The 15,194-nt window shown below is 36.6% G+C and overlaps 1 protein-coding gene and 1 long non-coding RNA gene across 2 annotated transcripts in view; one reads left to right on the forward strand and one right to left on the reverse strand.

Annotated features, from left to right (window-relative positions):
- Positions 1–15,194, reverse strand: part of LOC105386054 (angiopoietin-related protein 2) — a 63,551-nt gene that overhangs the window by 11,106 nt on the left and 37,251 nt on the right. Inside the window, exons 2-3 of the mRNA XM_048632443.1 lie at positions 8,376–9,524; positions 8,058–8,214 (exon numbers count right to left, since the gene is read on the reverse strand). Of these exons, the coding sequence (XP_048488400.1) occupies positions 8,058–8,214; positions 8,376–9,524 (1,306 nt within the window). The remainder of the gene's footprint in view (positions 1–8,057; positions 8,215–8,375; positions 9,525–15,194) is intronic.
- On the forward strand, positions 3,322–4,463 carry LOC125491171. The gene is made up of 3 exons (XR_007268164.1): positions 3,322–3,543; positions 3,724–3,844; positions 4,299–4,463. It is a non-coding gene; the product is annotated as an uncharacterized LOC125491171 (long non-coding RNA).

Genomic DNA, 15,194 nt, shown 5'->3' on the forward strand with positions numbered 1-15,194 from the left:
GGTAGCTCAGTCGGGTAAGCGCCTGCTTCTCACGCAAGAGATGCGGGTTCTTAGCGCTGACATGTACCAATGAGTTCTTTGAATTTAAGTGCAATGTATAAACCATCGCTCTTACGGTGAAGGAAAACATCGTGAGGAAACCTGCATATCAAGATTTAGCACATCTAGATATGTGAACCCACCAACCCGCAGTGGACCAGCGTGGTGGGAAATGGTCCAAGCTTAGAAAGGCAGTTAAGACCTTGGGGATATGCACAAAGGTTCCACTCGAGAGAGCCAGGTGCAGGTACTTACACCCCCACAGAGAATAGAATAGAATAGATAATTTTTCAGACATACGTTTCTCTGAATACACCATAGGGTGAATTGTCTAGGATAGCTAAAAGATTGGAACAACCGCATTTTGTTAGTGGTTTTCTATGTGAAGTATTTTAATTAATTTAGAAAGTTAATAAATACTTCCGATCCGATATTGTCTCTATTAAAAAGGGTATACTTATGTAAATTATATTTACCGGACGCTCATGTGTCACGATACGGATCACGATAAATTGGAATATGGGTAGTTTGTACCTCAAAGTAAAATTTTAGCAAAAGAATTATGTTTTTGATCGGATTTTAAAGTTACTTTGAAATAATTGTGGCCATTTGGTGTCCATTTTCTGAGTGGAATTTTCATTGCTTGTGAGTGCATTTAGGTAAGTAGATCTTTCTTTGCGTGTCAGCGTCAAACACTAGATCAAGAAGAGATCAAGAGTAACGTTTGTCAAAGTGATGAGTTCAGTTCGTTCTTGGTAGCTATGAATTTCTTCTGTAGTCAGCCAGAGTACTCAGAATAGATGTTGTATGTTGTATACCTATACAACATCTATTCAGTCTACCGAACAGTGTATCGCAAACTTGTTTTGAAAAATATTTTCGGATTCAAAATGTATTGAAATTTACACTAAACACTTCGCCAATGTTATTTCGTTTCGACTTCGCGATATGGCTTCAAGATATATCAGTAATTACAGTTTGATCGTAGAACTACGAGTAAGTGGTGCTAGTTTCTAATTATATTTAAAAATATTTTATACAATAATTATCTTTATAATATTGAGTTGGGTTTTGCATCTTCAAAATCCACTGCAAATTCCTTATTATAACGATCGAATGAAATTATATCTACATCTAATAACAAAGACACAGGACATTTGTTTTAAAATCAGGACAGCATCGATTTCCCACAAATCCTCCTCGTTTGCACAGTGTTGCACAGGGATACCTACACAGATTACTATTTACTTTGTTGACTGTAGGTACATACAAGTACGATTATATATATGTAGGTATAGCGTTGATTAATCGGCTGTTTGAGCGCTCGAATGGGAGTTGTGTAACATTCTGTTCACATCTCGTATAAGAACGAATGTGGAGTAATCACTGGTGTTGCCAGGTGTAAGGAATAAATCACTGCTGGGTAATCTGCAAGTAGACACCAATAGTTTTCTACGAGTAAGTATAGATTTTTAAAAGTTATTTTTTAAACTTGATTTAACCAATGGTTTAGTGATTTGTTTACATAATAATATAATGATATTGCAACTCCCCATCCCATTCCACTTTCCATGGATCCATTGCAGACGTAGAGGAAAAGTTGTAAAATATAAACAATAACAATAAATAACTATGCTATCAATAATTTTATGTTAATTTTATACAAAATACTAGTAGCCGAAGATGTAACTAATGAATAAATTAATATGGTAATATTGAAAATTACATAATTAGTTAGTAGGTATTACCTATTATCTCAAATACCTATACAAAAAAAACTATCGACTGTAAAAAAATACATCCATCATTTAATACATCAAAATTTTATTATCTGATCCGTTTTAGCAGGCAACTAATAAAATCAATCGGTCAAGGTCTTCTGTTCAATTTTATTAATTTTCCATCTAGCAACACTAAAATGAGTATTGGACCAATGAGAACGGCCGGTTTTTGCCGCCTACTGACAAAAGCGCGGAAAATGTATGCACCCGATTTACGCAACCGATGCAACTTTCCTTGCAGGTAACTCGATGTCATTTTTTTATTAAAAGCGTAACCAGCCAGCTCCGTCATACGGCTTAGAACAATATGCAACCTATTTAGATGACTGAGTTAGATAAGAGCGTGATAACAGTCTACTTTTTACGCGGGAACATTAATTTGACTTGACAACTTGAAATGAGAGAAATAATCGTGGTTACATCTAAAAAAAGCACGGCTCTCTAATCGGTGATTTAAACCCAGGCATGCTTATTAATTCTTAGTTGGTGACTATAGGTACAATACAATAACATAATGTATTTGTTATAGACGTATCGGTGTAGTTTCGAACAATCTGTTATGCGCTTGCCGAAGGCCGAATAAAGCGAGTCCCGCGACCATTATAACTCAATCACTAAGATTATCTTTTAATTGTTTACGTCGTCAACTCCACTTTCGGTAACAGGAGCTGTAATTATGTATTGATTATTTTGCGCTATAGAAACCGTTACGCACATAAAAATCCGGAATAATTTCCTGGTTGAAACTGAAGGCCAGTATTAATCAAACGGGATATGTCGATTGCTGATTACAAACTTTTAGACAGGAAAATGTTAATTGAATACTGAATATGGAATTCCCTTGTGTATTTTTTTCAGATCCCTTAGGAACCGATTAAATTTTATACTTCTTATATATGAAATATATATATGTACATTGTAATACTGATTTCACTATGTGAATATATTTTTTGAATGCCCCCATTTTTCGTAGACGACGCACATAAATATTAAACAGGGTTATTTGCAAGTAGACCTGATCCTTTCAGGAGGTGATAGAGGAAGGCATTTCTAGTCGATTATATCCTATAATGCGTTATCCGAAAGTTAACCATTTCTAAGATAATTTAAGTATTTAATATTTAAAGATTTTTTGAATTTTTTGAGTTTTTGAAACAATTTAATTTGCACTTCAGCTTAAAAACATTGGTATCGATTCTGAAGGGCACACTTCCTAATTTTAAAATGAGCTAAAATTTCTAAATTTAACTGACAGCGCTAATTTTTGCTATTCTGAAGGCAACGATTTTAACGGCCAACTAAATTTAATAGGCTGATTTGACGTCTTTAAAATGAGTGTTCCCATACTTAGGACAAATACCAAATGATGGCAGCGAAATATAGATATCATGGAAATATAGTCGTTATTTTATTTTTTTAATCTTAATTTACTTTAAATACATAAAAACATGTTAAAAATATATTTAAAAATATACTAAATGCATTTTCAGCCTATTATTATCGTGAAAAGCATAACTATTAGTGTTTCCAATGTGACTCATTATAGGTAATTTAGAAATAAATTACTGGCAACCCCAAAAAAATACATTGACTTTTTCATTGTTTTCTTTCTCCGATTGCCGGGAAAAAATTCGATGGTGATAAATACGATACGAAAGATCTTAAATTATCCGTGATAGCTACTTGCTTACAAAGGTTTTCATTACACAAGTTTTCCTATAAGGTAAGCCATAAACATAGTGAAATGTTTAAGTACATATAACTTGACGGATTCGTCTTTGGAATTCGTGTTGATTGTTACGAAGATTTTGTTCAAATCCATTATATAAAATGAGAAATTCGCACCTTATTCATATTCTGCTTATTCGTGTATATTTGCTTACGAAATATTTTATAATTTCAGATGCAAACATAACCTTAAAACATCAGCCAGCAAGTTATATGAAACACAACACCTGCATCAACAAGTATGAAAGGATCCAGTCGCATTCCCGTTCAGACTATCTAAGTTACCTAAACAGAAGGTTAGTATTTATACTTACTATGTAATAGAGTGAAAAATAAGAAAAACCCATGTAAGTACTTACTTACAAAATTTACAAAATTAAATGATTGAGTGTTAAAGATACTTAAGTACTTCAATCTCTCTTAGCGGTGAAACGGTTCATCATCAGCCCATAATCATCCACTGCTGGACATAGGCCACTCCCAAGGAGTGCCACAACACTCTGTCCTCGGCCTTCCTCATCCAGCCACTACCGGCTACCCGCCTAAGGTTGTCGGTCCAGTGGGCAGGAGACAATTAGCCAGTCTTATTAATTGTCTACCGCTGATTGCATCAAAGTCTATCTTGGTATCAACCTACCTATACATACAGTTTGTTTTATGCAGTGCACTATGTGATGTAGTGAAAAATATTATAAATTATTCAATTTAGTTAATGTTATTCATATACTTATCATATTATTATTGTTACAGAACTAAATTGAAACCCAGGAAGGATTATAAAATCTTGTCTTCTCGAAGCGACCTCTTCCAAGACTCGTCAGTGCATATAATAAACAAGATTATTATATTTCATACAAAAGAACTTTGATAGATACATGTGACTATGTTATAAAATGAAATAAAGCTTCTCTAAATTGTGTTACTTTCATTTTCTAGTGGTAATAAAACTTAGTTGGCAGTGAATAAACTTAGTTAGTAAAGCTAACAAACCCCCTCTATTAATTATTTCAAAGATTGACTTTTGGTTACTTTAACAATGCAAAAAGTTTTATTGCTGCCAACATCATAAACATTAATTTGTTTGGATATAGGGGAGATGACCTGATCAGTATAGGTTCCTATTACTTTACTCTTTAGTTCCTATGTTATGATAATCATTATACTTAGGTAAGAATACTCAAATTGAGCCAAGTACATCTACCTGCTTTATTATTAGCTAGTTAGAAAGATATGTACTGATCATAATCATTACAATTATTAAGAATTAGCCCTACTGTTCATCTTATCATAGGCAACAGGATTTTGATAAGAAGTTTTGTAGTAGGTAGGTAAGTAAGTAGGTACTTTTCTTTGAGAAGATATGTAGAGTCCTATGATACTTACATAAGTAATAATAAAAAACCTACTTACCTAGGTAAGTACTCACCTCTATTTCAGTAATCAAGGTAGGTAACCTAAACTTAATGATTCCTCCTACTTACATACCTTTTTAAAGTACCTACGTAGCCTGTTACAGATACATAGTTTAATCCATTTTCAGCTTTATTTTTGGTTTATAATCATATTTTAGGTTAGTAAATAGATTAAATATATTCTACCTGTACACAAGGAATAATTAAGTTTTATTGTACCTACCTAATAAGGTACTTACATAAGGAAGCATCCTATCAACAAGAGCCCTACTTTGGTTGATTTTCGTCACAATTTGTACTCTCAGGGTTGGTAAAAATAACACAAATAAGGGGTAATTTCACATATTTATTTCTCCATAAAACAGTACACTTATATCACTGAAATTTGCTTAACTTACTTAAGGAAGACCTAAACTCCAGATTAAATCCATATTTATGCACCTACAACAACGATTTCCCATATATTTCACGGTTTTACTTTTAGAAATTTTAGTATAATTTTAAGAGGCACCTTTCCAGACCCCTTTTAAATTTAGGAAGAAAGTTGCTAATTTTACGTTGACATCGCTAAAAATGCGACCTTCAGAATACCAATTCGACCATCTAACCTAAGTTGAATAGTTTTAACGCTGTCAGATTCAAAATTTAAAGTGACGTCTCTAATTTTGGAGATAAACGGTGCCTTCAGAATGCCAAATAAATTTAGAGGGAATGTAAGCGTTTTTTGACAGCGTTAAAATTAGAATGTGCCCTTCAGAATCGATACCATTGTCAACTTATAAGCTTTCAAATGAGATATTTCAATATCAAATCGATTTAGGTATCACCAAGATATGGCCAAAACAATCAGAGAAGGCGGAGAAAACTCAACAGGGGTTTCCATACTAAAGTGAACAGGACTGAAAACCATCACACTTTTTACCTTTAAATTGTGCTAATTTTGTTAGTTTTTCTGTTGAATTTTGTACATACATTTGATTATTTTAATAAGTTAATTAAGATGTTACTAATGCAAAGCAAACAAAAAAAGTATTGAAGTATGGCTAGTTTTTTTATTTTCGGTTTTAAACATGAAATTTTGGTAAAAATTCAAAAAATCTTTAAATATTAAATATCTTAGAAATGGTTAAGTTTCGGATAATGCATTATAGGGTATAATCGACTGGAAATGCCTTTCTCTATCACCTCCTGAAAGGATCAGGTCTACTTACCAATAACCCTGTATACTAGCTGTTCTCGCGCTCTTCGCTTCACCTTAAAAAGTTTTCCCGTGGGATATTCGGGATAAAAAGTAACCTATGTTCTTTCCCAGGGTCTAGACCAAAGGGGTATACCAAATTTCATTCAAATCCGTTCAGTAGTTTTGGCGTGAAAGAGTAACAGACAGACACAGTTACTTTCGCATTTATAATATTAGTTAGGATAGGATGTGTAACCTACTCGTACCTACCAACATAAGTAGATAAACCTAGCTAACACTCGTCTGATTCATTGACCTATATTTTATAATCATTACAATAATAGACCGGCGGATGCAGTGACATTGATTTTATATTTATAAACAATTCAATTCAATCAATCAGTTTAGTTGTTTTTTACTTAGAGCAGATCTTTCAATGGCTAGATATATTAAGTTATCTGGGGAATATTTTTTATGCTGTCTGAGTATTTGAACGTAAAAAATCAGCCTCTATTTCTTAGAATATACCTATAATAATGGTTTTAGCAAAGACAAAAATCAAATTTTATCAAACACTTATGTAAAAAATTACGTACCGACTTAAAAAAAATAAGTTTGGGTATTTGTACCAAATTGTAGCGTTAGCCGCGAACTTACTTATTACACGACCACTTCTGAACCACTCTATGAGCAATTAGGTACCCAAACCATTAAAGCGTCTGCACTAAGTAGAAAATGAGCAGCGTTTAAGGTGCATCTAAACAGCTCTAGTCCTCTAAAAGAGGTTTCTACTGTAAGTAACAATGAGAAGACAGACCGCAAAGACGCCAGCAATTAACATACCTCCGGTTACTCCTATAGAGCCTCCACAGTGTCGCAACCAGAGAATTAGGTCTTAATTGACAACAAAGTATGTCACAGCAGATAAACTTAATCGTAAACCGAGTTACGACATCGCGAATTGTCAGTACAACGGTAGCGATCGATCAAATCCTCTACAGTTCAACCATATTGCATTTATCTTTTTACCTTATTGCATGCACTTATCTCATTGTTAATTAACTCAGTCTCTTCATTTGACTGTGACATCATTATTATGGTTTCGGTTACTTTGTCAATATTGGTACAGCTTTTACTACATAATGTACTGTAGTGTAGGTATTTCATTTTACATTGGAAACGAGAAAATGATTTGAATGAAATGAATGGGACATTGAGTCTTTGCCTGTGTAGGTAGGTACTACTTAGGCATAATTACATAAAATAGGTTACGTTATTTAGCCAATTATATCAAGGTGGATAATTTATTGACTACTTTTGGTGGCTATTCTCAGTCCTCGGTCTTCTTCATCCGATCACAGCCACCGTAAATGGTTTTTTCGGCCGATATGACCAACCATACCATTGAACAAAATACATTTATTTTGCCATTACCACATGAGCTAGTTGATTGTTATATCTTGAGTCTTGACTATGTAACCTTAGTTTACTGATGGATAGCCTCATTCTAATACTTGTAGGTCGACGTCTATAATTTCTAGCATATCTAATCATAAGATTAAATGAAATTGTTACCTATCTACCTACAATGACTACTCGTTCGCACATTAGTTGTGTTAACACGTATATAAATTACCTGTGTTGGAAATCATTACGGAGTTAAAAGCTAGTTTTTGCTAAGTTGCACCCATTAATACTCTGACGTGGTCATGTAATGATTGATTTTAGTCATTGATAAAATTATATTCAATAACATACATTTCTAATACGACTTTCGCAAAAATAGTTTTCGCGAGCAAACATGTTAAAATACCTATATAACTAGACCAATGAATAGTGGTCTTGTGTATGGAAACGTGTAAAATAGACGCACAGCTTCATGCAAAATTAATGTAACAGCTATTATAGTATACTCACTTTGACATCCTTGTAGTTAGCGACAATTTCCGACGCGAAGGTGTTGTTACCGATGATGGGCTTGTTCTTGACGCTCGGGAAGATGATGCCTCCCTTGCGGCTGGCGGGGCGGGTAGCGTTGGCGGCGGGCGCCGGCGTCGCGGGCGGCGCGTTGGGGCTGCAGGCGACACACACGATTAGTCACCTACCCTACACTGTGAGACCTGGATTACTGCAGTCAAAGGTTCAATGGTGAAAATCGCAAAGGCAAGTCGCAAGCGCAATCGCAATCGCTGTTGCAGAGAAGGAGTCGGGGGTGTGTATGTAGAAGGATGTCACCTGTAGGTGGAGGTGGCGGGCGCGGCGGGCGCGGGCGCGGGGGTCGGGGGGGCGTCGGGCGCGGGGTCGTCCACGCGGTAGCGCGTCGGCGCGTACTCCACGAGCCGGTCGATGGTGGGGTCCAGCAGCAGCTCAGCCGGCACGGGCCGCTGCGCCAGCGTCGCCACGTCGTCCTCCTGCTTCTTCAGCCGCTTCTCCACCATGTCCAGGTTCTCAATGATCAGGTTCGTCTTCAGCCGCAGGTCGCTGTGGATCTGGCCGATGGCGCGCTCCTGCCGCTGCGTCTGCGTCAGCAGCTCGTCCGACTTGGGCACCAGGTCGTCCACGGAGCTCTTGGTGCCGACCACCACGTCCCACACCTCGTCCATCTTCTCGGAGACGCTCATCATGGGGATGATCTTGTTGACGAGCGCGTCGATCTTGCTGGCGCGCGCGGGCGGCGCCGCGGTGGTGGTGCGGTTCTTGAACAGGCTGTGCACGTCGATGGAGGCGGCGTCGGGCTCCACCACGGCCGCGTGCACGTCGGCCACCATGTACAGCACCTTGCCCAGGTTCTCCGACACCAGGTTGATGTGGAACTGCAGCTTACGGTCCACGGTGGACATGGAGTTGCGCAGGATGTCGATCTCCTTGCTGATCTCGGAGACCACCTCCGTGTTGAGACCCTTGGCGATCTCGATGACGTTGAGGCTGATCGGCTTCTTCTCGCTGGCCTCGGCGTTGATGTCGTCGACGGGCAGGAAATTGTTGTCGATCTGGTTCTTGAGGCCGACGAGCTTAGAGTCGATGTCGGACACCTTCTGGTCGAGGGACTCGAGCTTCCGGTCGAGCAGGAGCGCGTCGCTGGCTCTGCGGGCGGCCTCGGTCTTGGCGGCCTCGGTCCTAGCTGCTTCTGTCCGGGCCGCCTGGCTCCTCGTGGTTCGCTCGGCCTCCTCGTCAGGCCTCATGTGGCTGAACAGCTTCAGGTCGAGGCTGCTGAGCTTGGAGATGATGTCGTCGGTCTTGTGTATGTTGTCGTTGACGCGCGAGTCGAGCGCCTCCACGCGGCGCATGAGGTGCTCCACGGCCTTGTCCAGGTTCTCGATCCGCTGCAGCTTGGTCTCCAGCGTGCTCACAATCACCTCGAACACGTTGAAGATGTACTGCTCCCTGCAACAAACACAGCTATTACCACCCAGCTTTACGACTAACCAGAAGAGCTTGTGAAAGTCGGGACAATTAAACACCATTAAGACATCGTAAGAACAATTTGTGATGCCCGTTATAGCTCTGGAATGAAGGGCAGTATCTGACTTTCGTCGGAGCGGTGCGGTAATTGGAATAGTGAGGTATGCGGCAATAAAAATATAGGTGTTCTTGCCGTACACATCACAATGGGTGCTGTGCGTTGGGTAAGCGTAGATATAGAAACCAATACGTGCGTGCCACATAAGTGGTAATGTAGACTTCGTAATCTACGAGACACTGCTTACGAGGTTGCGCGGACAAATTTGGTTGTTTTAAAACTAACAGGTTCATCAAATTTTCAAATCTATTTATAAATCAAATTTTAAATAAAATTTTTGAATAATTTGGGATCGTTTGGTGTCGGCATTTTGTGAGTGGAACCCTTTCATTGCCCGTGAGTGTATTAACATGAATGTATCAGAGAGTTATTAAAAAGTATATTATATAGACAACATAGAGACTATTATTGATGATAATGACGATATTATCGACATCTCAAAACAGTTACTGCGAGTAATTAAGTCACTGATACTATTAAAAGCTATTGATAATGTTATAAATCTGCAAAACACATTTGTCCATTTTCACGTTCCAGAGTGGGTTACGTATTTTATTCGGTAAGCTCTATTAGATCGTAATGCTAGGTTTTAATGGGCGGTCAAAATCAAATGACTTTATTCTTTCACAACATTCGAAGATAAATGTACAAACAAAGTACCTTTGTATGAGGCAACAATGAAACAGAACCTTCATTTAAAGAGTTTAGTCAGAAATGGGGTAAGTCTATTGTATATTAGTATCTACAATAGTTTATCAATATTTGTGACCATTTTTTTTAAATAATGGGTTAAAATAAACCCCAATAAAAACCTCATTCCTCTTCGGTAAATTCGAACGCAAGACCTAACACACAACACCCATTAGGACTAGGACTAGCTCAGACGGTTAGGTAAGATCTAGATTCCTGCCGAGTTGTCAATTTATAGCCGTAGCCCGTGTCCACTCCGAATACAGCCAGGCCTGCGCGCGCGCACCTAAACTGACCACTAACTGGACCAGCTGAAGGAGTATTCTGACGTATATTCGATATTTTCTAATATAAAGAAACGTATATAGTACGGAAAATAATTCAAAGGATGTGAAAAAAACGTATATCAAGCGGAAATGGGTTCTGCAACACACCGTAAAATCGAAATATTAATAAAAAATCTGAATAGTCTTCACGTATTGTGTGCGTTGTTAAAATCATGAAAGTCAAAAGCCGTTCTAATATAGCAAATTTCTTAAATGCCACTTTAACCAATCTTTTTATGATAAAAAGTTTGCAATTACCAAAACAAATTGATAATACAGTTATCTTGGAATAGGAAGATTAAAATGAATAAATCTTCGAAATAGGTATACGAAATTATAACCTAAGTCCTAGAACCTTCTTTACCATCGTTTATCTAGAATAAGGACACGTTACGTCACAGCAGTGGTCTAACTAGGGCATCATTGTTACCCGAATACCAGAGTAGTTTCGTATCGCAATACCATCTCTCAAGGGAACAGAATATAGCACTAACGAATCGATCTACTTTCAGTGAAGTATGTAATGTAATGCATCTTTGGTAATCTATTGAATAAGAGCACACTTTAATACAGGGAGTGGCGATAGTAACATTTTACGCAGGTTTTATTACGGTTTTAATTTATTTCGCGGACTATCCGTCTAATCGGTTTTAGCAATACTGCATGAAATTAATCTTAATTTTATGTATTATGCCCCTAATTATCTATAAGATTACAGATTTGGAAATTTAAATTAAGAATAATAAGTATAGAAATCAATAGTTTTTTTTATAACAAACTACGTTAACTACTGCAAAGGTGCCATACAAAAGACATCAACGCGTTCTTAAAAGTAAGTTCTAGACAGTTTTTTTTTTGGGAAATTAGAGCTCTTAATATTTTTTTTCTCAGTATGTCGAGTACATTGAACCTGAGTTAAATGATAAATCATTGCCTGTATATTTATGTTACTTGTGTGTGAGTTGCGTGTGTGTACCAAGAAGTCGTATTTTACCTACTAAATACTAATACTAAGTACATATATACTATGTACTATACGTACTACTACTTCTACTACGTTGCTTTTACACTCATTTTATACCTACATAAGATACCAGTTTACTAATGGGACACAATAAATTAGCTCTTCTAAAGTGGTAGTACATAGTAGTCTTAGTCACAGTACAACTTTATTGTAGGTGCACACAAGTCTCCCTATACTGTGTGTATCCATATTATCCAAATATACGTATTTAGTTTCACGTCCATTCCATTACATGTACACTTACCGCAGCCGCGTACACTCGACAACAAGTCACGAGGCCTCATTATCGTCAACTGTGAGTACAATCGGCCGCGCGTGGGCCGCTACATTGGCAAAAACGGCAGAAGCGATGTCGAACAAATTGAACGGAATGGAATTTTGAAATTCCGTATGCTGTAGGAAGGCTAATTATTTGTTTCATTGCAATTCTGGTTTGTAACAGATAAACAGAATCATGAGTGATAATTTTACACCAATATTGTAAAGGCGAAAGCATGAATGGGGCGAGTATGTTAGCTCTTTTACGCATTGTACAAAAATGATTACTTAGATGAATCTTCACATTAAATATGGCGTACATAATAGATACCTAGGCAAAAAAAAAACTGAATCCCATCAGTAAAAGCAAAGCAAAGGTTTTATAAATTATAAAATATTCAATGTTTTTTTTAATATATAATGTAAGAGGTAATTTTAAGTTTAATGGATATTATTATTATATACTATTATTATAATAAAATATCATAGATTATTTATTTTCTAAACCTAAACCGAATAGGTTTAATACCACCTACTCGCAGATCTTCAATGGAATGTTTTCTTAGCCTAGACCTTGAAGTGTTAGCTTTCCAACGAAAGTTGAACAAAACCATTTAATTTACAATTTTATCATAAAACTCGCTTCTAATTGCCTCTTTTAAGGTAATAAAAACTTAAGTAAAAGTGGGCAATTCTCTGTAATAAAAGAGTTAGGTAGGTAATTGTAATCTAGAGAGGTAGGTATGCCTTTTATAAGTACATGATTTCAATACAATGTTGAAACTAAGATAGCTTATGTTATGTAATGATATTGATTGACTTCATAAACGTGTTTAATGTATTAAATAGTATACTTAATAGTCGCAATTATGTCTAACTAATCTTTTTACCAACAGCAACACCAACAAACCATTACTCCCGCTTTTGCGTCTTTTATTGGTCAGCGAAACGATAAGAAGAATACTTAATTTAATTATTTATAGCTAAGTACACACTTAACTCTAATAATATTATTTTTTCCAAGAAAACTTCAAAGGATTGCTGAAGGATTCTGTTAGTGCTACAAAAAAACGAGGTGAGCGACGGAGAACTACACTACCGCATCTAAATAACTACGAAAAACAAAATTAAGCCTAAACTTAAAATCTTTTTAATACACTCACGGGCAATGAAAACTTTCCACTCACAAAAATCCAACACCAAACAAGCCAATTTTTTTAAAACATTTAATTTAAATCTTGAATTTTCTTGTTTTTTGTTGGTAATTTCCTGATGCCCCATTATAATGTACTTCAATGTTGCAGAAGGCGTAATAACCTAGCTTTTTCCGTTTAGGAGTAATTTGGTACTTTTCTCTGTGGAACTTTTTCATCGCCCGTGAGTTTATTAACAATGAACATAGTTTACCAACAATGATTCCACAACTACACTACATGTCCAGATAATGAAATGATTGATCTAGTATTGTGGCGATTCCATCGGCTTCCGAAGAGAGTTTTGCCTCCGGTGTTGGTGTTATAATTGTCCGCGTGCCGCGGTGTCTCGAGCACTTTCTCGAGAAAGTATAATATCATGACTAGTGTTGTCGTTTGATAGTACACTATCAATAATCTATCGATAGTTGGAGGAATTCCAATAGTTTGATAGTATATCGATAGTTTTGATACCTACTATAACTACTTAATCGAGTATCGACTCTGGTAATCAACTAAATATCGATAGTATTATGGTATGAGTGTTGTATATTATAACTTGAGATTGAGAGTCTTAACCCTCCAATATTGGGGGTTAAATATTAAATATTTTATTTTAGTTAAGATAAACCTCAAGGTTAGCGCTTATATTTCAGCGGTGCAAGACAAATTAATAATCAAACCCTCCTTATGTCAAATATCTCCGAGTTAATTCGCTAACACAGGTCTACGCAAGTGGGGCTAAGTATTGTAGAGTATTACTATGTATATTATCGATATTTTGTTGATTTCCAGTGTCGATACTATCGGCGCTCTTAACCAACTGTAAGCAACAATGAGCTATTGATAAGCCTATCGATTTGGTCCATGCTGCATGGTCGATGAATCGATGGTTGGTTCGATCGGTTTTGCGGCAACACTATGAATAACATTAGTTCGCCATTGCGTCTCGAGACACTGCCCGTAGATACGTTGCGGATATATACGGAAGGCATTGTCCTGATTTATGGCCGAAATCACTGTTTTTATGTAGCAGGTTTTATCAGGAATTTATTTATTAATAAGTGTACAAAAGGTGGACTTACAGGGATATCAGGCATTTCACAAATTGTTTAATAGTTTTATTTATACATAGCAGGTTTATATATATATATATATATATAACTATGCATCTAACTCAATTATTTGAAATGATTCTAGGATGGCTTGTGAATTGTGATACGTACGTACAATATTGAAACTATTGTAGTATTAAGAAATTAAGATAGAAAATTAATTCATTCTTGCATATTTCATATAGTGACTGTTGGAATATAATATAATTTATGATTGATCCATAATGTAGGTACTTACCTATATTTTTGATTGAATTTGCTCAGTAGCGCAATTAATTCAGAGACTGTGCTATGTTTAAAGCAATATGTATTAAACGATTATATACTTCTACTTAGTCAGTACCTAGTTTACATTAGGAACTTATGTACTATGTATAAATTGATAAATGAATACCGTGAAGGACATTTGAATATCCTTTATGAAACCACACCTACTGCTGAATACATTTTAATTCATACAAATGGAAAACAGTTTCACACAACTACTGTAACAATTAGTAGGTACTTATATGTAATTGTTTGACGTAATGGAACGGAATGCTTGATTTAAAGAATCGGGAGATTAATTATAAGGAAAGTGAATTACGGTTACTATGAGAAGGAAAACTTGCACTTATACGAAATAATAAATTGCATGGGGAGTGCTAGTTTTAAAACTCCGTTCGAGTGGCGAATAATAAATGTGAGTTTGTATGGAGTGGGAGAGTCGCCATTATTCACCGTACAGGCACTGCACTAGCTCCACTTCTTAAGTTTTTCACCTACACTTGGCTCTCTGGAGAGGAGAAAAACTGAAACGAAACCTACACGCCCGGTATTGTCGTGTGAGCTATACTAAACTTATAGCCTGCACAGTGATCTTGTTACCCTAGACAGTGGGCGTACATAACTCATTCACCTTTATGGCCCAGCTAATAACGGCTAAGCA

This window comes from Plutella xylostella, chromosome Z (genome assembly GCF_932276165.1).
Source record: "Plutella xylostella chromosome Z, ilPluXylo3.1, whole genome shotgun sequence".
NCBI lineage: Eukaryota > Metazoa > Arthropoda > Insecta > Lepidoptera > Plutellidae > Plutella > Plutella xylostella.